General features: G+C 42.7%; 1 protein-coding gene across 3 annotated transcripts in view; it reads left to right on the plus strand.

The window, feature by feature from the left end:
- SLC27A6 (solute carrier family 27 member 6) overlaps nt 1-25948 on the plus strand; it is a 124025-nt gene that overhangs the window by 79340 nt on the left and 18737 nt on the right. For all 3 annotated transcript variants that reach the window (XM_045020122.1, XM_045020124.1, XM_045020123.1), the window contains exons 5-6: nt 914-1038; nt 17380-17574. In XM_045020122.1, the coding sequence (XP_044876057.1) occupies nt 914-1038; nt 17380-17574 (320 nt within the window). The remainder of the gene's footprint in view (nt 1-913; nt 1039-17379; nt 17575-25948) is intronic.

The following is a 25948-nucleotide window of genomic DNA, read 5'->3' on the forward strand; positions in this document are numbered from 1 at the left end:
ACACCACATTTAAACCCATACAGGGTATCATTAAATTAATGTGGATGGTCAGGGCAAAGATTTGCCATATGGTGAAGTGTCAAGTGTAGCTTAGAAGTAGACAGGATATTATATTCCGTGGACTATGGATCTAATTCAGTATGGGGAATCCTTTGTTCTTTCTGTGTATAATTATTCTACATGTATCTCAGTGATAGGATATCTTGTCCTGTTGTCTACTTATCTTCATGTTTGAAATGTTCTACCCAAAATTTCTGAATTTTGTCTTGCCTTGTGCAAAATACTGCAAAGGTAGTGCATCTATTTTAGAAAACCTACATCTAATTTCATGAAATTAGAATAATATTTAGCATTTGTGTGATACTATATAGTAGATATTCTAATGCCTTCCTCAACCTTATTCCTCAGTTTTCCCATTTGTTAGTTAAAGTGCACAGAGGGGATCAATGCTGAATCAGGATTAAAACTGATGAAGTTGGGTCACTGGTAATACTTGTGCTTTTGTCTTTATATGTTTGGGGAGAGAGTGATAACAACATCTTATGAGTGGGAGCAATTTAGGACTTCAGTGTGTAGCTAAAAGGCAAAACGTAGTTTTTCCATAAATCAGTCTATGTACACAAAATTATATTCCTCTGCCTCCGAGAAAAAAGAAACATCTTTTGTTTTGGGCTTTTGTGCTCCTTAATTTTGTATTAGGTACTAGTTTACAAAAAAAACCCCGAATACTGACACATTCCACTGTAATGGACAAGGTTGATGAATTTAGACCCATCAGTAAAACAAACACATGAGATTGACTCATTTGTATTTGAATCAAAGTTCTTGCCTTTACATGAATCTATGGTACCTGTAGCAGCATTCTCGTCAAGTTCACACAACTAGTGTTTCCTGTTTTTATTTTCTTAATAAGGTGCAACTTGTGTCTTAAGAAAGAAATTCTCATCTAGTCAGTTCTGGAGTGACTGCAAAAAGTACAATGTGACTGTTATCCAGTATATTGGAGAACTTTGTCGTTATCTTTGCAATCAACCTGTGGTAAGTGGAATTAAAATAATGGTTATCCTAGCATTTGGTTATTCACTAAACTTTACTTGCATGCTAACTGTTCTAGCTGTATTTACATTAAAAGGGAAATGTGAACAGTAATTTTAAAAGGAAAAAAAAATGTCCTCTCCACCCCTCTTTCTGTGCAAGGTTGCTGATGCATCCTTGGCTGCCAATAGATTAGTGCTGGGAATACTGAACTGGCACCAAGGAGTTATTACCATGTTTAAAGATGTAAGGGAAAAATGTTCAATGAGACAGAAAACTGAATCAGTTTTATTTTATTTGGAAAAGAAAATGTTCATACTAACCCTTTAGCAAAGGGTAAGTCTAGAATACCTACATTAGCATTAATGCATTTTCAAAATCTTGGTTCTTGTGATCAACTTAAATAGATACTAACAAGTTTTGTAGACCTACTTTTGGCCATATTAGCTTTATTTTGGCTCGTGGAACCCCACATAGGCCATCCCTCTGCTCTGTTTTTGAAGGGTTTATAGCGGTCAATACAGTTCAAAGGCTCAAGAGAAAATTGTTTTAAGTTCCTATTAAATTAGTTTCCCCTTCAGACTTTTCAGCCTTAACAGTGCAGACCAATGTGTCTACCCCTTCTAGAGGTACACATGGAGGGAAGAGGGAGCCTCTCCTACCTCCTGTCCTTATGCCGCAGTTGGGCAAAATGGAAGTTCTTGATCTCTGTTACTGCAAGGTCCCTACAGGGAGGTGTTATCATCTGCACTAACCTCCACCAAGGGGAAGAACCATGAATTGGCTAGCAGAGTGAACACACCACTCCCAGGTCTGCAAGGCATCATATCTGAGCTCCAAGTGAGGCAGAGTAGTGACTATCCACAATCCAGCCCCATATCTTTAGCACGTTGGTCACTAACCAAAACTTCCAGCTGTGTAGAAACTGAAAAACTTTGCATAGTTAAGTCCTCAGCTGTGTCTCTGCTACAAGGAATATATAAAGATTATGTCCAAAAAGTATACTTGACATAATATAGGAAACAATTTATCATCCACTAGAGATATTAGGTTTGCACTCTATTGTGTACATAACTCCTATTAGCTCTCATGAATTACATGTGTAGGTTAAAAGCTGATATAGCATTTTAGCTGGAAGCTGCATTCAGTGGTTGTATTAAAACCAGGGCATTACATTATGCATGTCTAAAAAGAACTTTCTGATTTGCTTAAACAGAGAGCAAAAGAAGGAAGACCCAAATATTTAAAATAAAAATGCATATTCAAGTCAGGGATTTTGACTGAGATGTACACAAAAGTGCATGTGTACTCCTGAAAATATGGGCCTGAGTCTTTAATTCAGTGTGTAAAAGCAACTTGAGCAATAATTGAAAAATTTTGCTACATAGGGAGTTGGGCCAGCTCTGGTGTAAGTAGTCTCAAGCATTTAGTGGGATTGCACTGGCTGTAAAGCAGCCCAGAATCTGACCCTTTACATTAAAGAACAGAGCCTATGTTTTAGGTTTTTATAAAATTGTATCTAGCATATGACATAGTAGGGAGTTCTGTAAATACACATCTATATAATAGATCTGGGGTCATTATTTGACGTCTGGATAATAAAGTTGGGGATGGATTCTTTCTTCTTTGTACCTGTAAAATGCTATCATAGCATAACAGCAGTATTTTATATCCTCTTTCCACAGGTGTAAATGAATATATAAGGTGTCTGGCAATGGGGGAGGTGAAAGGGCTTGAGGGTACCCCACAGGGAGGAATTCCCAAGTGCTTCTTCCTGGGTCCAAACTTTTTTTTTTGTTGTTTTGGGTTTTTTTGCACTTGAATGGTGGCAGCGTTTACCAAGCCAAGGTCAGAGAAAAACTGTTAGCTTGGGAGTTTAATGTAAGCCTGGAGTAGCAAATATTAATTTTTAAAATCCTTGTGGGCCCCCACCTTCTGTACTCAAACTGACAGAATAGGGATTCAGCCTTGACAGCTTTTTGTGCCCTTGAAAATCTCCTCCTTGTCATGCAAGAATTATTTTAAATTGTTCTTGGGACTCCAAAAAATATATACAATTAGTAAATTTCCCTGTCATTTTGTGGATTTTGTTTAGCAACTTAGATTTTAAGAAAATATAGTGAGATATTTATTAATAGTAACTCCTCCAAACTGACATGAAAACTCCTTTCTAATCCAATCATCTGTCAGTGCTCTTTGAAACTAATCAGCACTGACTTCAACAGTGGTTTCTGTTAACAGGAGAAGAATGTGAGCCAAGATTATTTTTCAGCACTATTAACAATTTTCTTTTAGAACCCAATCCAGTGCCCACTGAAGTTACTGGAAAGACTCTCTCATTAACTTCAATGGGCATTGGATCAGACACTTAATTTTCACTTAGCTTTGCTACAATCAGTAGCAAAGGCTATAGTAACTCAAAATAGAAACCTTTGGGGTCTGATGTAACCTCTGAATAGTACAGGAGTGTTGGCCTATAAACTGACGCTGTTGTTTCACTTTGGAAAGTCAAAATCTGAAGAAATGTCTACACTGTGTTTGAAAACCCGTGGTAGCAAGTCTGAGAGCCTGGTTCTACAGACTCAGGCTTGTGCTGTGGTGCTAAAAGCAGCTGTGTAGACATTCAGTCTTGGGCTCTGAAGCCCAGGGAGGGGGCTGGTCTTCAGAGCCCAAGCTCCAGCCTGAGCCACAATCTTTACACTAATGTTTTTATCACCTGTAGACCCGTCTCTGACACTTGCAGCCCCAGGTTTTAAAATGCAATGTGCACATACTACGAGAGCCAGATTTTGGTTCATGCTCTGACTGCACTTCAGTGGTGCAAAGCAGCCCTAAAGCTAGTGGAGCTAACCTCCTGAAAATTCCCCCTTGCACATGTGAATCTTTGGTGTAGCTTATATTGGAATTGGAAAAGGTTCAGAAAAGGGCAACAAAAATGATTAGGGGTATGGTGGCTGCCATATGAGGAGAGATTAATAAGAGTGGGACTTTTCAGCTTGGAAAAGAGACAACTATGTGGGGATATGATACAGGTCTATAAAATCACGACTGGTGTGGAGAAAGTAAATAAGTGTTGTTTACTTCTTCTCATGACACAAGAACTAGGGGTCCCCCAATGAAATTAATTGGCGGTAGGTTTAAAACAAAAGGAAGCATTTTTTTCACATAATGCACAGTCAGCCTGTGGAACTCCTTGCCAGAGGATGTTGTGAAGGCCAAGACTATAAAAAGGTTCAAAACAGAATTAGATAAGTTCATGGAGGATAGGTCTATCAGTGGCTATTAGCCAGGATTGACAGGGATGGTGTCCCTAGCCTCTGTTGGATCACTTGATGATTATCTGTTCTGTTCATTCCCTTTGGGGCACCTGACATTGGCCACTGTTGGAAGACAGGATACTGGGCTAGATGGACCTTTGGTCTGACCCAATGTGGCCATTCTTATGTGAGAACCACTGTTTCAGCTCCTACTCCTCTCCTCCCTCCTGTATGCCAGCACAGAGGATGTTCCTGGGGAAAAGGCGGCATGGTCTGGGAGTCCTCTGGCCAGCGCTTCCCAGCTGCCAGGACGGTATCAGATGGAAATGGTAGTGTCTTGTATCCACTTCACACAAATGCAAATGATTACACAGGATGCAGTACACTGGACAATTGGCCACAAGACTATACTGGAAGTCAAACCTACCAAGAAGGTCACCATGTATAAGCTGGTTCCTCTTTACTGCATGCTCTTCTGTTTCTCCCTCACCCCCCTCCTTACTTGGTTTACAAGTTCAGCAACTATCCTCTCAGCCAGTTAAGTTCCCCTCTTTCCGTCCCTCAGTTGCTTGACTTTGCTGAAGAGTGCTGCTTGATTTTATTTCATTCTACTTTACACCTCCTGTATCATAAATAGACAGTGGTAGATTTATTTTCATAGACGAAAACAGGCACAGCAAAGTCTTTTCTTATTCTTTAAATCATCTATGATCATTACAAGCTCCACGGAGCCTTAGTTTTTTTTAAATTAATTTTAGTTGTAAAGTTTCTTTCCTTGTATGGAATTTGACAGAACAATAATAACTACACTGAGGAGAGACTACACCTTCTAGGATTGCATTTTCTCTCTCTGTATCAATATGAACTCACACTTCCATTAAATAGCTCCTACCAGCATATGGGCATACATGTCTAATTCCTTGGCCCTGGCACATCCTAAGCTCTTCCTACCAATGTACTTAATTTGCAGGTCAGATAAAGAAAATCCTAACACTTATCTTCAAAGAATTAACCTTATAAACTGAATCAGTTCTAAAGTTTATTAGACTGTAGTTAGAAGAAAACCTGTAATAGTTTACCATGTTAGAACCGGAGGAGAAACATGTTCATACAAAAAAATAGTATGAGTAAAAACCTTGTTACTCCATGTAGAGATACGTTCATTAATATTTTCCAAGTGAGTGAAATTGTTTACCGTGTCATCTGAGTTTCACTAAGTACTATTTTAAAAAAAAAAATCTTAGCACCAATAGAAATCTGGCTTGCATAAGGAAAAAATTCTGTGCTGGTATCATGTGGGTTAAAGGAACAAGGTTGTCATTTCTGTACATGAAAGACCTCCTAATTAACCCCTATTTAACATCTATCACATCTGGTAGTACAATATTCTTTAAAAGCAATACTAAATTAAAAATAACCACAGCTGGGTGAAAATCTTTGAAATTTGCAGTTACAGGAGATGGCCTATAGGCACCAATGAGACCTGTAGTAAACTAGGAGCTTTTCCTCTTCACTTGCTCATAGGTATAAACTGGAAGCCCAAGAATCCAATCTTGAGGACTCGCTGTCTGTCCTGTCTTCTGAGGCTGCTGAAAGCATTTTGGTTTGAGTACTAGTAGGGACCCCTGTGACTGAGATGTGAACAGGCAGGACTCCTTGATGATCTCCATCCTCTGAAGCTGTTGTTATGCTGTTTTTCACTAAATATTTGAAGAATTGTTTTTTCTTGGTGTCTTTTCTCAGCTCCAACCTTTTGACTTGCTACCACCTTTTCACACATCTGCAGCAACTCTTGCAGTGAGAGCTTTCCTGTGCCCTAGTCTGCATGCAGTGCTTTAGCAACCTGCAGACCTGTGAAAGGCCACCTGTTACCAGAATGCCTCAATCACTAGCTCTCCCTTCTCCACTCAAGGGAGCTTGAAATGTGCAGCTTTTGCTAGAGTTCCTAATCAGTTATTGTCTACACCGCTGTGTTGTTCCAAGCTTCCCTCTCAGCCTCTTCGTCTCCTCAATAGAAGTGTACTTTACTAAATGCAGAAGAGAGCGGTATCTGTATTAATGTACTAATATGGATATTTTAATGAAAAAGGTCAGTCATAAAACTAATAAGTGTTCTTCCTGTCAGGCTCCACTGAAAGCCTCTTTGTTGAAAGGGCTAAGTGCTTTGACAAATCTCAGAATGGAGTATGATATAGGTCAGCTACCGCCTCCCATTTCCCCTGTAGGTTCTGAGATTACTTTTACAGACCATGTTGATATTCCTTCCCTAGAGAATTCTCCCCATGCCCGAGGCTTAAAGAGTATGCAAAGCCTATATAACGAATTTTCAGGTTTTTTCTCAGCCTTGATGTTATGAGTTATTTAAATGATATTCTGACTTGTGGTGCTCTTGTACTGTTGCTAGGTAAAAGAGGTCATTCCATTATCCACTGGCACTTCTCCTGGGTTAAATCCCTACCTTACAAGAAATCTAAATTAATAAATGTTGGAAGTTTGAAGTATTTTCAGTACTTAAAAATGAGACCTGTAGATATTGGCTAAGTTTTCATCTAGATCTCTACTTCACAGCAGTCTAACTAGAAGAAATGTATGGCTAATGACTCTGGACACTGACAGTATGTCTACATGTCTAACAGCAGTAAGTCTCAGAGCCTGGATCTACAGAGTTGGGCTTGCACTATGGTGCAGATGTTCAGTCTCTGGCTGAAACTTGGGCTCTGAAGCTTGGGGAGTGTTTCAGAGCCTGAGCCTGAACCCACGCTCAAATGTCTACACAGTGATTTTTAGCATTGTAGTGCAAGTCTGAGCTGTAGACCCAGCCTCTGAGATTTGGTGCTCTTGGTGCTTTTTTCTTTCTGTGTAGACATATCTGGGCTGGACTTTAAGATCCAGTTTGACCCAGGCTCCTTTCAATGGGATTAAATTCTCTGTAATGTTTTAGAAAAAATGCTCAAGGATTAATTTTTATAAGGATTAAAACTATTCTGCTTCAGAACAATGAGTCATAAGGGAAAGGCAAGTAAATTAATGCTGACAGGATCAGCATTCATTTCCCTGCTGAAAATCCAAATGTTGAAGTGGAGAAGAACATACAGTGGACAGATATCTTTGAGCTAAGGCTCCTTGCCACAGCATGGAGACTGATCCCCATAAAAGAGGGGAGCTTCACAGACTCAGAAGAAAGAATGAATGGGTAGATGGCGCTTCCTCATTCTGTGCAAATCCACTTGCTATGAAGGTGTGACATGGACCTATGTTAGACAAGGTAATAACACATTCATTCCTGTTCTTGTATCACTTTCATCCAGTAGTGTTGGAACAGTTTTTATAGTGAGGGTGCTGAAGGTGGAAACCGTGTATCAGGGTTATTACTTTAAGCTAGGGGGTGCAATAGCACCCCTACTTCCAGTACTTATGCTTTCACCTGCAAATTTAGTAGAGGTTTGACAAGTATCTTGCAGTTAAAAGTTTTGAGGGTTGTTGTGTTTTATATATAAAATGTGTGTGATTACAACATAGCATGGCCTTGAGAATAGGTGAGTATCAAACGAGGCTTGCTGCACCTCTTACCTTTCTGGTCTCTGTGTACACTCCCTCAGATCTTAGATAAAGGCAAGAGGTCTATCTCGGGGGTGTTTTACAATCTGTTTTCAACACTCAAGATGACTTTCCTTTTTTTATCCCTCTGTGTGTCTCTCTCTAAATACAAAGCCCTTTTCCTAATTGCACCTTCTGGTGCAGTGGGATATAGACAACCCTTGCAGATTATCTCCTTGTGGCTCCCTGGCTCTGTTCACTCCCCACCTGGAACCCAGCAGAAGAGCTGGGAATGGGAGTGGTTGATACTCCATCTATTATTCTTTGCTGATGTAATGGCCCATAGAGCATTGTTACAGCCCTGAGACTGCTTAGTTGCACCAGAACCAGAATTCACAAGACAGCTGAAAGTCATCTTTGCTTCCCTCCCACTCATCATTTCCTGCACTCAAAGTAGGAAAGGTAGAACAGAGAATCCAGTCTCTTGGGTTTTCAATGCAGATGTTAAGTAAGATTTTATATTACTACAGCCATGTAGTTCCTTCCACACTCATTTAATGTCCTGTTGATTATAGATGACAGTCTCATTTATCAGTTACCTATCTGTTTACTTAGAATAAAAAGGACATCATTATAGAAAGAATGTCTGAGGAAGATTCCAGTTGTCTGGGTATCTAGCAATAATAAAGCAGATCTGGACTTGTTAACTAATTACTATAAAAATGTAACAAATATTCATAAAGGAGAAACATGTTTCCTGAATTTCAGTTTACATTAAATACCAATAAATATCATATGATTAAAGGAACTTTGCCAAAGGCTCTAAAGAGACATCCAGCTATTTGGTATACGTGCATGCTTTTTTGTGTATTACTACTTTAATAGATTAAGGCCAGAATGGACCATTATAATAATCTAGTCTGTGCTCCTGTATAACGCAGGCCATAGAACTCATTTGTTGCATTTTTGCCTTGAATTACATTGTAGGCTTTCTGCCGCAAGGACTACATCTATTTGTGTGTCTTTATTAGATCCAGACTATGGCCTCTAGGTGCTGCCCTTAATACCAGTAATTTAATAACTTTAGGAATTCAGCCTCTCACAATACCCTATGAGATGGAGTAATATTACCACATTATATAGGTGAAGAAATAGAGGTATGGATTGGTACAAAATACCTTGTCCTATGTTCAAAAGTCAATGGCTGACCCAGGAACAGAAGCCAGAACTCTCAACTTCTAGTTCTGTACTTTTACCTCTAGAGTATACTCCCTCTCTAACAATTTAATTTGAACAGAATATAAGAACCAGGTACTTGTGTACTAATTGTAGTTCTGTATCTTTGATCTATAATAATTTACTCTTCAATATGATACAAAGTCTTTTTAGAAGGAATACAAATATTAAGAGTAATTTTACAGATTGCTGGGAGATAATTTTCCAAACCATGGGCCCATTACTACAAGCCTTACTCATCAGAAGAGGCCTATTGAAGCCAGGCTTGAGACTGAGTTTTAAGTGACTATTGAAAAATATCAGATTTAAGAGCACAGTTAGAGAACAAAATCTGTTAAGGCAATAGCTCTATACATCAAGAATATACTCAGCAGACAGTAACATCTGGTGGTGTAGCACAGAATTTAAAACATTAATGCATATTGTGTGGATATGAATGATTTCTGTAAAGCTACCTTGTAAATACAAGAATGTAAATCTCATGTGATCTATCCTTCACATTTTAGGATTCACTTACATCTTTTTTTAGCAAGTACAAGGGATGATGATGAACTCCTGACCCTATTAGTGATGCTAACATTAATCAAATGGTGGTAGTTTACAATGTTTTTGACCTAAATGACTTGTCATGAAAGCAAAAGTGATCAACTTGCATTAACTCTCCTTTAGTTCTACTAACAAAAGACTTCCCGATATTTTAATTGAAAATATTTGGATGAAATTGAAGAGGCCAAATACACTGATTTATAGCATTTGAAGATCCAGACTGACTTCAATCTAGATTTTTTGGAACTATGATGGTTTACACCAGTTGAAGATAAGTCCCAAGGTTGGTGTATGTTTGTCTGTATGTGGTGGAATTCTGGAAACTCCCCAAAATTCTGGAAACCTGTACATGAGTTCAGGGCCAGATTTAGGGTCAGGCAACCCAGGTCACTGCCTGGGGTACCAGGCTCAGGGTGCTGTAAGATATTCAGAAGTTTAACAAATGGAGGAGGTGCCATTTAGTCTGGCCCTCCATGGGTTGGTGAAAGAGAGGGTGGAAAGAAAAACACCCCTGTGCTGGAGCATATTGTGATATTGTAGCACAAACCATCTGTGGCCAGCTATTTCCTTCTGTAAACAGGAATAACACCTTTTGCCCCTCCACTCTCTCTGATCAGGAGCTCCCACCCATTGGATCTGTGAGTGTGGATTCAGTGGCCTATGCCTACCCCAATCCAGCATTTCCTGCTATACTGGCCCATTCAGTGCTGACATGAAGTCAACTCATTAGCATGCAGGAGTTCTTCAGTTGCTCCACCTGCACTCCATGTCCACAGAATGTCTCCAGGAAGCTTTTGTGGCATAGCGAGTCCTCCCTTAATGGGTTATTGTCATCATCATGCACTTGACTAAATTACAAGCCTTGTAACTTCAACAATGAAATCTAATTGAAGTGCGTGGAGCTGGACCGCAGGGGTGGTTGAATGGATTGCTTTTAGGACAGCCCCCACTTTTAGGAAAGGTCACTGTCCAGCACTGGGCTTTGGTACCACATGTTACTCCTTTGTGCCTTTGCAGGAATTGCTAGATACTACAGAAAAACATTTCCTGAAATCTAGCAGCCTTGTCTTGTACTATTGATGGTATTAAAGTTGCAGCCACAAAGGGCTGGTCTATGCTACTGCGGTAAATTGATCTAACTTATGCAACTTCAGTTATGTGAATAATGTAACTGAAGTTGACGTCGTTAGATCTACTTACCGTGGTGGCTACGCTGTGCTGTGTCAATGGGAGAGCATCTCCCATCAACTTCCTTTATGGTTCTCAGGGAGATGGAGTACACAAATTAATGGGAGAGTGCTTTCCCGATTTAGCATGTCAGACCTGCTAAATCGACACTCGCTGCATCAGTTGCAGCAGTGCCAGTCTACTGGTAAGTGTAGACCACCTGGCCAAAGAGACATTGGACCAGATCCCCAGCAGTATCTGTGTTTCTTCTCCTTCTGAGAATCTGCTTGTGCAGGAGAGATCCTCTGGGGCCTAGATGCACTGAGTTTAGGGCCACTTCATATTGGAGCAGTGCAAAGCAGCCATAATGAGGCTGAGGATCGAGACCATTGATTCCATTACTGATACTGGATTTGCCTGGTGGAAATAAGAACAGAGCCTGGTCCTTTGTGTGGAATTGTTCTTCAGCATACCTTCAACAAATTTGTCTTTCCATTTATACTTTTCAGGGACAAACAGTTACCTGTATCTAACTTGATCTCTAAAGAGCTTCAATTTCCCTTGGCTTATGAATGAGCCATTCAATCTATGTATACTTTTTTTTTCTCTTTCTTCTGTTCATTGTTGAAAAATGATCTCAGTGAAAGGAGTTCTTTGTTTTTAAGTGGGGTGTTACCAGAATTCTTTACATTGGAATGACAGAAATCAATGACCTCAGCAAGGGGTAACTGTAGTTCAGCAACTGACACATTAATTTCAGTGTAGCAATGCAACTGAAAGAAAATAACTAATTCTAAAATAGTTGCTACTTTAAATCAAATTGACTTATCTACTTCAATTTTGTAGCGTTCAGAGGGTGAATAGTTTTCTAGAAGCAAAATTAATCACAAAGCTTTTCTACTGAAATTCAAGATGGCATTTAAACACTTTAGGAAAAAAAGTATATTGGTAGTCACAAGCTCTTCAGTATTTGGTAAATTTAAAATACATGTAAAACCTCATTGCATCTCTCAAATGTATGAAAGTCTATGCTATGTGATATGACATCCAAATTTGACAATGTCAGGCACTCATTGCATCACTGCTGTATTTAGACACTGTTGTTGCTGGTAACACCCTCCATCAGCGCCATCATGCTGAATAATGCATCACATGTTGAAACAAGATCACAGAGCTGCAGCGGTATGAAAAGAGCAAAGTTGTATGTGACTTTATAGAAATGGTGGTTACATAATTCTTACAGCAATGAGGTCACAGAGCAGATGGGGAAGGTAAAAACATGGATGTGGTAAAAGCAAACTAAAACAGATTAATGGAACAGGGATTGTAACAGGATGATGGATGCTTTAGATACTTGCATGGTAAGAGATACCAACATGTACAAAATGTGGATTTATTTCTGGTTCGTTGAAGTGGGGTTCCCAAAACTAATAAAGACATAGTGAGTTATCCATTCTTAAAGGGGCGGGGGGGTGGGGAGAAGAAAAATGTGCACTTTTGACACACAGAGTGGAATATAATTTCTACAGCTCAAAAAGGAATTCAGAATTTACTTGAAGTGTGTACTGAAATACTCATTTTCTCCACCAAAGTATTCTGAGGTCTAACAATGGAGCTTCATATAACATGCATGGCAAGAGCTTGAAATTGCCTCCCTGTTTTCTAAAGCAGCCAATGTTAGTAGTGGTGTCTGACCCCAGTTCATCACTTATTGAGAACACAGCAATGCATTAGATTTTGATTTATTTGTCTATAAATCGCATTAGAGGTGAGGCTGGTATGATTAAGGTGGTCTTACACTTCCCATGATAAGATCTTATTTTCAATTGCTTATAACATGGCCAAACTTCAACTGTGTGGGCTGAAATTTTACATGCCATATGTCTGCCTCAGCCTGACTTTAATTTCAGCCAAAATACTCCAGCCATTTCCAAGATCAAGCTGGGGAGGGAATACATTGTTAGAGCCATGTTAAAAAAAAATTCTGGTGACCTTTTCTTTGAACAGTGGTAGGGCTCCCATGCTTTGAAGCAGTGAGTTGAAATTTAAGTGGAGTCTGACCTTTTGCTCTGCCCATGAAAATGTGCCTAAATTTGATGAATTTATAAGTCTTTGGAAAAAATTGCAGTTTGCACATGCTTAGAGACTACTTTGATTTAGCAGCTAAAATCTAAGAAGACTCTTCTCACTGAACATGCTCAAGCCTCTCACAGCTTCTAGTGCTGACCAGACTCCACAGGCATCATCTCAGAGCAACTGAGCATGCTCCAGCTCAGGGCCATGAGGCAAAGTCGGACTTTCCTTGAACTGGATGCTCCAAGCCATGGTCAGGCTTGCACTGAAACGGAGGGCCAGGAGCTTGATCTCTCCTGTGCTCACAATGACTCCCTTGCTGGCACCCAGCAGTGTGGATGAGGGATTTGCTGCTTCCAAAAAAAAAATACACCCCAGTTTACCAGATCTACCGGGGATCACTGCTCCATGTAACATAGAGCACTTAGATATGTTTATAGTGAAATCAAGTTAAAGTTTGTTTAATGATAAATAAAGGGGGGAGGGTCCCAAAGCCCAGGCTCCAGCCCAAGCCTGAATGTCTACGCAGCAGGATTTAGCTCTGTAGCCTGAGCTCCCCAACCCTGAGTCAGCTGACTCAGGCCAATCACAGCCATGCCACAGGTCATTTATTCCAGGGTAGATATACCCCAAGTCTTCAATACATTCTTTATATGACTATAATTGTTGCAATTTCACTCTAGACTTATTAGCAGATAGACAGTACTATGTATTTGATAGCTGTCTTTCATAAAATCCTATATTTAATTCATGCTGTCACCTCACTTATGGGGATTCAGTATTGCCAAGCCCAAGCATTCATAAATTAAGTTCAGCTTTAAAATTATGAGATTTTCAAAAATAAAACATGTTGGGTTCTTTTTAATTGCCTTCTATTGTTTGAGCCTTTGGAATACAGTTGGATTACATTTCCTAGCTTTTCTCTGCAACCATAATCACTTGAATTTTTTTTTCTAAAGGAAAGCTGAGATTCTCATGTAATCAGCTGAATCCAGGATCTGGTGTTTTAAGAGAAATGCCTATTATTTGTGATTTTTCAGGATAAAATCACAAGAGCTAGCAATACTAGAGATTGCAGTGAACAAGGAGGCTAAAGTAATCCAAGTAACATTGAACAAAATGTTGAGATTTAAAAAATAAAAGGTTGCAAGTAGGGCTGTCAAGCAATTTAAAAAAAATCATGATTAATTGTGTGATTAAACAATAATAGAATACTATTTAAATATTTTTGGATGCCTTCTACATTTTCAAATATATTGATTTCAATTACAACACAATACAAAGTGTACAGTGCTCTATTTATTTTTTTATTTGTATTTTTTACTTGCACTGTAAAAAAACCCAAAAGAAATAGTATTTATCAATTCACCTAATACAAGTAATGTAGTGCATTGTCTTTATCATGAAATTTGAACTTACAAATGTAGAATTATGTACAAAAATCCCTGCATTCAAAAATAAAACACTGTAAAATTTTAGAGCCTGCAAGTCCACTCCATCCTACTTCTTGTTCAGTAAATCGCTCAGACAAACAAGTTTGTTTAATTTACGGGAGATAATGCTGCCCACTTCTTGTTTACAGTGTCACCTGAAAATGAGAACAGGCATTTGTATGGCACTGTTGTAGCCAGAGTCGCAAGATATTTACATGCCAGATGTGCTAACCATTCATGTCCCTTTATGGTTCAACCACTATTCCAGAAGACATGCATCCCTGCTGATGATGGGTTCTGCTCGATAACAATCCAAAGCAGTGTGGACTGATGCATGTTCATTTTCATTATCTGAGTCAGATGCCACCACCAGAAGGTTGATTTTCTCTTTTGGTAGTTCAGGTTCTGTATTTTCCACATTGGAGTGTTGCTCTTTAAGACTTCTGAAAGCATGTTCCATACCTCGTCCCTCTCAGATTTTGGAAGGCACTTCAGATTCTTAAACCTTGGGTTGAGTGCTGTAGCTATCCTTAGAAATCTCATATTGGTACCTTCTTTGTGTTTTGTCAAATCTGCAGTGAAAACATTCTTAAAATGAACAACCTGGTGGGTTATCATCCGAGACTGCTATAACATGAAATATATGGCAGAATGTGGGTAAAACAGAACAGGGGACAATTCTCTCCCAAGGAGTTAAGTCAGAAATTTAATTAATGCATTCTTTTTTTAATGAGCGTCATCAGCATGGAAGCATGTCTTCTGGTATGGTGGCTGAAGCATGAAGTGGATTACGGATGTTTAGCATATCTGGCATATAAATACCTGGCAATGCTAGCTACAAAAGTGGAAAGCAAATGCCTGTTCTCACTTTCAGGTGACATTGTAAATAAGAAAAGGGCAGCATTATTTCCTGTAAATGTAAACAAACTTGTTTGTCTTAGTGATTAGCTGAACAAGAAGTAGGACTCAGTGTACTTGAAGAACATAAGAATGGCTATACTGGGTCAGACCTAAAGGTCCATCTGGCCCAGTATCATGTCTTCCAACAGTGGCCAATGCCATGTGCCCCAGAGGGAATGAACAGAACGGGTAATCATCAAGTGATCCATTCCCTGTTGCCCATTCCCAGCTTCTGGCAAAAAGAGGCTAGGGACAACACCCCTGCCCATCCTGGCTAATAGCCTAGGCTCTGAAGTTTTAAATTATTATGTTTTTGAGTGCAGTTATGTAACAAAATAAAATCTACATTTGTAAGTTGCACGTTCTTGGCAAAGATTGCACTACAGTACTTGTATGAGGTGAATTGAAACAAAAAATAGTGTTTTTATCATTTTTACAGTGTGAATATTTGTAATCAAATAATATACACTGATTTCAGTTACAACACAATACAATATATATGAAAATGTAGAAAAACATTCAAAATATTTAATACATTTCAATTGATATTCTATTGTTGAACAGTGTGATTAAACTGCGATTAATCACGATTCATTTTTTTAGTTAATTGCGTGAGTTAACTGCAAATAATCAACAGCCCTAGTTGCAAGTCTTAATATTGATGATACTATAGGAGATGGATTAGATGCTCTAATCAGGATAGGAATGCTCATAATTTGTACAGTAACTCCTCACTTAAAGTCGTCCCTGTTACCATTGTTTCGTTGTTACGTTGCTGATCAATTAGGGAACATGCTTGTTTAAAGTTGTGCAATGCTCTGTTCTAACGTCGTTTGGCAGCTGCCTGCTTTGTCCACTGCTTGCAGGAAGAGCAGCCCGTTGAAGCTAGCTGGTGGGGGCTTGGAACCAGGGTGGACCGGCAGCCCCTCCCCCCCCTCCGCATCAGCTCCCTGCTCCCCTAAGTGCCCTGTGCAGCAGCTACCCAGCAGGCTAGCAATTGCAGCTGTCCCTCCCCTACTGCCGTGTGCTGCTCCTGCTCTCTGCCTTGGAGCTGCTCCAGGAGACTCCTGCTTACTGTGCTGGGGGGAGAGGAGGAAGAGGGGGACTAATGTCAGGATGTCCCCCTCCCCTCTGCTCCTGCATCCCTCTTACTCCATCTTCCATAGAGCAGGGGGGACACACGACAGGGTTTTGCTGGCAGCAGCTGTGGCCTCAGCAAGCTGATCTAATTAACAAGACAGTGTACTTAAAGGGGAAATGCGCATCTCTTTCTCTCTCTTCCCTCCCTCCATTCCTGCTGCTTTGTAGACTGTGAGAGTTAACCCTTGAGGGCTCAGCCAATTGCTAGTTCATTTAGCAGTAAGGCATTCCCTGGGAAATATCTCACCCTCTGACTCCTCCACCTCAACCAAGCTTCACAATCGTCATCACTGTGTACAAGTATTAAATTGTTTGTTTAAAACTTGTGTGTGTGTGTGTGTGCATATCTATATCTATCTATCTATATCTATCTATATATATATAAATAGTCTTTCATCTGGTGAAAAAAAAATTCCCTGGAACCTAACCCCCTCATTTACATTAATTCTTATGGGGAAATTGGATTAGCTTAACATCATTTTGCTTAAAGTCACATTTTTCAGGAACATAACTACAATGTTAAGTGAGGAGTTACTGTAATTGCTTGAGATGCAACCAAGACTTCATGAAGGTTATAATGCATTTGAAAGGACCAGGAGGTAACTGATAACCTCTGATAAATCTGTTACAGAAACAATTCCAGCTTTTCCCTATTGATTTTACTAACCTCTCCCCAACATCAATTTTTAATTTAAAGTTATTCTAGAGAGAAGAACGATAGGTTAATTTTTCTAAAACCTGCATATATTCATATTCTCTAACCCAAGCATCCTTTCTTTAATATTCATTTAAGCAACATTTTAACTGTTGCTATCAATTTACATGCATATATTTATAACACTGGTTCGGTGTTTGCTGAACTACAGCCGTAGCTTAGATACAGTTCATAACATTAGAAATGCACTGTAATTTACTTTAACTTCTTATTAGTTTATCTTGTGCTTTCTGTTGGATGTCTGTAAGCTTGTACATTTTTCTGTAGTATCTGCTACAGTCAAACACACCCATTACAATATTTTATTCTTTAAAATGTTCTTTAATTTCTCTTTTACTAGAAAGAAGGAGAAAAAGATCACAAAGTTCGCTTGGCAGTTGGAAATGGAGTAAGGAGTGATGTATGGAGAGAATTTTTAGGCCGATTTGGTGACATCAAGATGTGTGAGTTTTATGGGGCTACTGAAGGAAACATTTGTTTCATGAACCACACCGGGAAAATTGGATCTGTGGGACGTACTAATTTCTTTTATAAGGTAAGTATTCAATATTTTATTTGGGAAGGAGGGTTGGGGAGAAATGTGATTCTTAATTCAGTAACTAGATCAGAAGAAGTGAGGCCTAAAATCAGTGGGAGTTGAGGATGCAGAATCAAGTTCTAAGTCTTTTGATCTAGTTACTGCAGGTTTAACTGACAGCGTTCAATGCTGCCAAAATCATCTGTATATAGTGCTCCCACCTGTGCTAATGGCAGCACCAGTGGGATTTTTTCCCCTTAATATTTCCTAGAATAGACAAGATCTAAATGAGTGAAACTCCACCATCCTGAAAGTTTCAAGCAAGTTCTGTTCAGTTCTGTGTTCCAAATCTTTGTTACTAGGCAAGAGACTAGATTAGAATTATTTAATGCGTCACTGATTTATAAGCAGAAATATATGTATAAGATTGAAGATGGAGGGGCGGGGGGGTGTATACCTGATTTAATGATAAATATATATTACAGGCTTCTTGCCTTTTTAAGGATTTGGTTTAAAAAACTAGACTCTAGGAAATGAGCAGGGGAGCAAATCAGAGCAGATGACCTCAAAACTGAGAAATGGGGAACCACTGGCTCTCCTGCATGTTCTTTCTGCTCATCAGGAGTCTGTAGACACTCGTATGCCTCTAGTCCATCTACTTCCCAGTCTTCAAACTTTTGTTTTCTGGGGCAGAGCCTGGAGATCAAGTACTCTCCACTCCATGTTATCCTCTCTAGACCCAGGGATATTCTGCCAGGAACTCCTTTCTGCTGTATCCCACTGTATGGCTTCAACTAGTCAACAACAGAAGAACAATATCTATGGGCAGCATGGCTTTCTGGGGGTGCCTGCAGGACTGCCAACCCCAAGCTTTCAAAAATCATGAGATTGGCTTAAAAATCCAGAGATTATTTTTAAAAACAATACATTTCTATTTTCTGAGACTTTATGGTGCACTTGCTTCGTGTTTTTGAAGCTTTCCACAACCATGAGGACTCAACTTTTTTTTGTAATGAAAGCTGGAATTTTCATGCAATCTGATTCCAACACCTGGGGCACTATGAAAAACACTGAAGATCATCAGACTTGATAAAATCATGAGAGATGGCAACACTGGAGCAGGGCCGCCGAGAGGATTCCGGGGGCCTGGGGTCTTTGACGGCGGGGGGCCTCCACTTCGGCGTAAGTCGGCTGTGGGGGGTCCTTCCACTCCGGGACCCGCCGCTGAAGTGCCCCGAAGACCCGCGGTGGGGGCTCTCCGCCGCCGAATTACCGCCGAAGCGGGGCCCAGGCCCCGTGAGAGTTTTCTGGGGCCCCCGGAGCGAGTGAGTCCCTCTTTGTGTTGAGTCAAGGATTTGACTCGGTGTGTAATCTCTCCGGAGCAGGCTGGAGAGAGGGAAGGGGGGAGGGGAACTGGCTGTTTCTCTCTCTTTGGTGAGATTCAAGGGGTTTGAATCTGGGTTCCCCAGGGGAAGCTTGGGGGACAGGCAGTGTGTCAGACACTTTAAACTGACTGGTGGCAGCGAAAACCAGATGTAAACTAGGATTTTAGTTTAGAGGAGTCCATGCAGGTCCCCATCTTGTGAACCCAAAAGCTCCAAGTCGGGGAGAAACCTATGACATGGTGGCAGCGGCGCAATAAATTAAGAACCAGAGAGCCATTGAGAGCTATTCTCTTCTTCTAGAGCAGGAAAGCAACCTGAGAGAAGAGGGGGGGTTAGAAGTATTCAGTTTCTAACAAGGTTTTGTTAGAAGGAGATTTTCAGTGAGGCTGGCTGAAGGGAATAAGGGTTTTCTAACAAGGCTTTTGTTAGAAGGGACACCTACTGAGAGGGTACTTAGCAATTTGCAAGAGACAGTTGCAAAACCGGTTTGTCTAGTTCTGCTGAGCCAGGAGGGGGACATTTTTTTTTCTCTTTCTCAGTCTAAAGCACAGTTGGTAACTGTGAACCAGCTACATCAGCATAACACCAAATGCAAATACAGAGTTTTTGTTTCTTTTCTATTCAGTCTCTCCGGGAATAGAAAGGGGTAGGAATTGGGGGAACCAGTTCACTGACTGCAGAGGGGTGTGGCCAGCACCAGAAAGCAACACCAGCAAGCCACACAGAAAATTCACTGACTGCAGAGGGGTGTGGCCAGCATCAGAAGGCACAAACATAAGTGGCAATGATACAGTTGACAAACTGGAACTTGCTAGGTTGCAAATAGACCTAGTTAATGCAGAAAAGGCCAGGGAGGAAGCTACCCACAAGAGAGAGATGGAGAAATGAGAGGCTGACCAACAAGCCAAAGAGGCGGACCACAAGAGGGAGATGGAGAAACTACAAGCCAGAGAGGCTGACCACAAGAGGGAGCTGGAGAAACAAGAAGCTGACCACAGAGCCAAAGAGGCAGCCAAAGAGGCTGAGCACAGGAGACAAATGGAGTTAAAACAGACAAGGGACAAACTGACAATAAATCCTACCACCGGGGGCCAGTCAAGACCCCAGCTGCAACCCAAGTAAAACCTCAAACCACCTACAATCCCACCTCACCAGTCTCCAGCAACCCACCTCGGCCCAATGACCCGTCAGCTGGGCGATGTTTTAAATGTAATGAACTGGGACACATAAAGGCCAAATGCCCCAAGAACCCCCATCAAGTACAGTCCATTACACCATCACTACACCAAGGATCCCCAGGCCCGGATGTCTCTCAAATACCCCCGAAGCGCAGGGAAACCTTGAGAGTGGGCGGAAAGAAGATTACTGCGTGGAGAGACACCGCGGCGAGCGTGTCAGTTATCCACCAGTCTTTAGTGGACCCGAAATTCATCAACCCAGAGGTCAAAATCACAATTTCTCCATTCATGTCAAAATCTGTAACCTTACCTACAGCTGAATTGCCTGTCCAGTACAAGGGCTGGTCAGGACAGTGGACTTTTGCTGTCTATGACAATTATTCCATCCCCATGCTACTGGGGGAAGACTTGGCCAACCATGTGCAGCTGGCCAAGAGGGGGGGAATGGTTACCCGCAGTCAGGCCAAACAAGCTTCCACTCCCATCCCTGTTCCTGAGCCGTCCACCAGGGCCCCGTCTGTGTTACCAGAGACCCAGACTGAGGTGGTGAAACCGGATCCCATGCGAACAACTACAGCAGCCATTGTACATCCTGTCCCAGAACCGGAACTGGAAGAGCAACCAGCGGCAAAACCATTGCCAGCACTGACCCCAGTGCATCCAACTCCATCGCCAGAGGGTGCCAGCGGTCCTAAACTGGCAGAAGCAGCAGACAACCCTACCCAAGAGGCTCAGCCACAGTCTAAAATATCACCTAGTGCACCAGCGGAGAGCGGTCCACAGTCAACGAAAACAACCTCATCACCTACATCGCTTCCAGAGGGATCAAGCCCAAGTCCACAGTCTACGGAGGAACTGGTGTCTCCAGCCTCAAGGGAACAGTTCCAGACTGAGCAGGAAGCCGATGACAGCCTTAAGACAGCTTGGGCGGCGGCACGGAGCAACCCACCGCCTCTCAGCTCTTCTACCCGATCCCAGTTTGCTGTAGAACAAGGACTTTTATATAAGAAAATTCTTTCTGGTGAACACCAGAAAGGCTGGCATCCTCAAAAACAGTTGGTAGTTCCAACTAAGTACCGGGAAAAGCTCTTAAGCTTAGCCCATAATCATCCCAGTGGTCATTCTGGGGTGAACGGAACCAAGGACAGGTTGGGGAAGTCCTTCCACTGGGAGGGGATGGGCAAGAACGTTGCCAAGTAAAAAGTGTTCTTGAAATGTAAAAAATCTTGTTTACGTACTTAGTAATATATGTAATAGTGCATGTGTTTTATTAATCTGTTTATTTTAAAGTTCTAGGAGGAAATCACCGCCAGTGTGGTTCCCCACTGTCTGCGATTTTGGGGGTGTGTCATAAACAGATAGTTAAGGGTTAAAGTCTCTTTTACCTGTAAAGGGTTAACAAGCTCAGTAACCTGATGACCACCTGACCAGAGGACCAATCAGGGACAAGATATGTTCAAATCTCTGTGGAGGGAAGGCTTTGTCTGTGTTCCTTGTTTGCTCTGTGTTCTCTCTTTGGATCTAAGAGAGACCAAACATGTCTCCAAGTTCTCCTGGAGTAGTTCCTACTATCCAATAGTGAGTATTAATTAGAAAGGTGGATTAGTCTTTTGAGTTGCTTTCTATATTTGCAATTGTGTGTTTGCTGAAGAAAATTCTTTATTCCTGTTTGCTGTTACTTTGATTATGCTGATGAGGAGGGAGGGGAAGTCTCTCCAGTTTTTATAAGTTAGACCCTGTATTTTTGCATCCTGGTATGACAGAGATAGTGTACTTTCTTTTTTTGTTCTTTTAATAAATTCTTTTCTTTTCTTTGGACTTGGTTAATTCCTTCTCTTGTGGAGATTCAAGGGAAGGGGAGGGGGGAAGAGTGAGTTCCTCCTGAGGGTGATTCACAGAGTTGAATCGGTGTGTATCTCTCCAGAGTGGCTAGGAGAGAGGGAGGGGGGAAGTGGGCTGCTTCCCTGTGTGTAGAGATTCAAGGAGTTTGAATCAAGGTATTTTTCCCAAGGACTAGGGAAGGGGAGGGGGAGATGAGTCCCTCTTTGTGTTGAGTCAAGGATTTGACTCGATGTGTAATCTCTCCGGAGCAGGCTGGAGAGAGGGAAGGGGGGAGGGGAACTGGCTGTTTCTCTCTCTCTCTGGTGAGATTCAAGGGGTTTGAATCTGGGTTCCCCAGGGGAAGCTTGGGGGACAGGCAGTGTGTCAGACACTTTAAACTGACTGGTGGCAGCGAAAACCAGATGTAAACTAGGATTTTAGTTTAGAGGAGTCCATGCAGGTCCCCATCTTGTGAACCCAAAAGCTCCAAGTGGGGGAGAAACCTATGACACAGTGAAATTATAAAAGAGTGTAGTCATCTCAGTTTGAAAGTTGTGCGCAAACAGCTTAACAAGTGTCTTTTGTGAGGCTAAGTGACATTTGAGAAAGCTTCTGAATCTGGACAGACCTGTTTATTGCTATTACTACCTCTTTAAAGTCTGAATAAATTCATTTGAAGTTAAGGTCAACTGAGTGAAGTTGTATCAATTACACCACAGATGGCTGTAATTTAATATTTAACTTTTTGATTGTTAAAGTCAATACATTGTAAAGCAGACTTGAGTAATGAAAACAAGTAAAACTGCAAGATGTGTACTGAAGGGTTAGGCCTTGTCTACACTACAAGACTATTTCGAATCAACTTAGTTCGAATTTGTGGATTCGACCTTATGAAGTCGAATTTGTGTATCCATACTAAATACACTAATTCGAATTTCTGAGTCCACATTAACGGGGCCGGCGTCGACTTTCGAAGCGGTGCACTGTGGGAAGCTATCCCACAGTTCCCGCAGTCCCCGCTGCCCATTGGAATGCTGGGTAGAGCCCCCAATGCCTGCTGGGGGAAAAAATGTGTAGAGGGTGGTTTTGGGTAACTGTCGTCATTGAACCGTCAATCACACGAGTCCACATTCACGGGGCCAGCGTCGACTTTGGAAGCGGTGCACTGTGGGAAGCTATCCCACAGTTCCCGCAGTCCCCGCTGCCCATTGGAATGCTGAGTAGAGCTCGCAATGCCTGCTGGGGGAAAAATGTGTCGAGGGTGGTTTTGGGTAACTGTCATCATTCAACCGTCACTCACAAACGCCCTCCCTCCCTGAAAGCGCCGGCGGGAAATCTGTTCGCGCACTTTTCTGGTCGGTTACAACGCGGACGCCACAGCACTGCGAGCATGGAGCCCGCTGCGATCATCGCTGCACTTATGGCCGTTGTCAACTCCTCGCACCTTATCGTCCACCTCTGCAACAGTCAGCTGCTGAGAAATCGGCGAGGAGGCTCCGGCAGCGCGGTGAGGAGAGTGGCGCAGACCTCTCAGAAAGCAGGGTACGCCGGGCAGTGGAGATCATGGTGGCAATGGGTCAAGTTCATGCTGTGGAACGGAGATTCTTGGCCCGTGAAACAAGCACGGACTGGTGGGACCGCATAGTGCTGCAGGTCTGGGATGACACAGAGTGGCTGCGAAACTTCAGGATGTGTAAGGGCACTTTCCTTGAACTGTGTGACTTGCTGTCCCCTGCCCTGAAGCGCCAGGACACCCGGATGCGAGCAGCCCTGAGTGTGCAGAAGCGAGTGGCCATAGCCCTCTGGAAACTTGCCACGCCAGACAGCTACCGGTCAGTAGCGAACCACTTTGGCGTGGGCAAATCTACCGTGGGGGTTGCTGTGATGCAAGTAGCCCACGCAATCATTGAGCAACTGCTCTCAAAGGTGGTGACCCTGGGAAACGTCCAGGTTGTCATAGACGGCTTCGCCGCGATGGGATTCCCAAACTGCGGTGGGGCTATAGATGGGACTCACATCCCTATCCTGGCACCGGCCCACCAGGCCAGCGATTACATTAACCGAAAGGGCTACTTTTCCATGGTGCTGCAAGGACTGGTGGACCATAGGGGACGTTTTACCAACATCAACGTCGGGTGGGCGGGCAAGGTTCATGACGCGCGTGTGTTCAGGAGCTCTGGTCTCTTTAGACTCCTCCAGGCAGGTACTTTCTTCCCGGACCACAAAATAACGGTTGGGGATGTGCAGATGCCTACAGTGATCCTCGGGGACCCAGCCTACCCACTAATGCCCTGGCTCATGAAGCCCTATACAGGCGCCCTGGACAGAGAGAAGGAACTCTTCAACTACCAGCTGAGCAAGTGCAGAATGGTGGTGGAGTGTGCTTTCGGACGTCTCAAGGGGAGATGGCGGAGCTTACTCACTCGCTCGGACATCAGCGAAAAGAATATCCCCGTAGTTATTGCTGCATGCTGTGTGCTGCACAATCTGTGTGAGAGCAAGGGCGAGGCCTTTTTGTCCGGATGGGAGGTTGAGGCAAATCGCCTGGCTGCAGTTTACGCTCAGCCAGACACGCGTGCCGAGAGAATATCCCAGCGGGAAGCGCTCTGTATCCGGGAGGCTTTGAAAGCAAGTTTCCTCGGAGATCAGGGTAACCTATGACTCTCCACTTGCTTTCAAGAGAAACTGACCCTGGGCCTGTGTCAGTTTGTGTCGATTTGGATCTGCGGCTACATGCCGCGTTCTCCAAGTTTCCCCCACTTCCAAAGCATGTTTTTAAGCAAATTAATTGTTACACTCATTATTAATAAATCTTTCTTTTACTTTGCATTTCTGTTCTGGTGTTGAGACATGGACGCATACTGTGCTGGGCACGGTGTGCACTGACGTACAGACCGCTTCCTCCATAGAGGACTGACATCCTCCTGCTCCTACATAGGTCTCTGGGGTGGGGGACGGATGACAGTGGTTCTGCATGAAGGGGAGGGTTTGCAGGAAGGGGCGAGTGGTGCCTTCTTTGCATAGGGGTTTGGATGACGGCAGTGGGCTGCGGGTTTCTGCGTGGGAAGGGGTGATGGGTGTGGGAGAAGGGTGACTATCTGTCCGTGGATGAGGGCTCTTGTTGGGGCTCAGGGCAGCGGATAGGCTCGTGGATCCGTTGCAAGTGCATCGTAAGGGCAGCCTGCCTTCACAGTAATGGCGTGGCAGGCGCTAGGACCCTGGACAAGCATACACATTACGAAATGATCAGGGGCAGCATACACAACACAGAATGACCCTGGTGCCTACTGACTGCAGTGTGTGTGTGCCCCGCAGTTGATCCTTTCCCCAAGTCTGTACCCTGGTACTGTAGGCTATACCGTGCAAGTATGAAACCCCTGTCCACCCCATACACCGAAAAATCCTCTGACAGGAAAGACATGACGGAAACAGTGATTAACAGCAAACATCTTTTATTAATCTAATAAACAGTGGGGGGATGAACCTTGGATTTGGGACTGGCTGAGCCTATAAGGGAAGCACTTCTACAAATTTCTAACGTGAGAAGTGCGGGGTACACGGCCGCTCTGTTCTGGTTCAGTGACAGTTCTCACGGCCTCTACCACCCCTCCGTCTTGTACTTTTGGGTGAGGGGGGGCCAGGACTTCTTGGCTGGGGAGGGCGATTGCAGAGACACTGCAGGGGGGCCCTGTCCTCCAGCCTGCGGTCCTGCAGGACATCAACAAGGCGACGAAGCGTGTCCGTTTGTTCCTTCATGAGACCAAGCAGCGTTTGGGTGGTCTGCTGGTCTTCCTGCCGCCACCTATCCTCACGTTCCATGAGTGTGCGATGCTGCTTACATAGGGTCTCCCTCCAGTGTTTCTGCTCTGCAGCCTCTGCTCGGGAGCAGGCCATCAGTTCAGCGAACATGTCGTCCCTAGTCTTCTTCTTTCGCCGTCTAATCATTGCCAGTCTCTGCGAGGGGGATGCCGGGGCAGTCCGGGAAGGAGCCGAAGCTGTGTGATGGGG

Source organism: Mauremys mutica, chromosome 6 (genome assembly GCF_020497125.1).
Source record: "Mauremys mutica isolate MM-2020 ecotype Southern chromosome 6, ASM2049712v1, whole genome shotgun sequence".
In the NCBI taxonomy this organism is placed as follows: Eukaryota; Metazoa; Chordata; order Testudines; family Geoemydidae; genus Mauremys; species Mauremys mutica.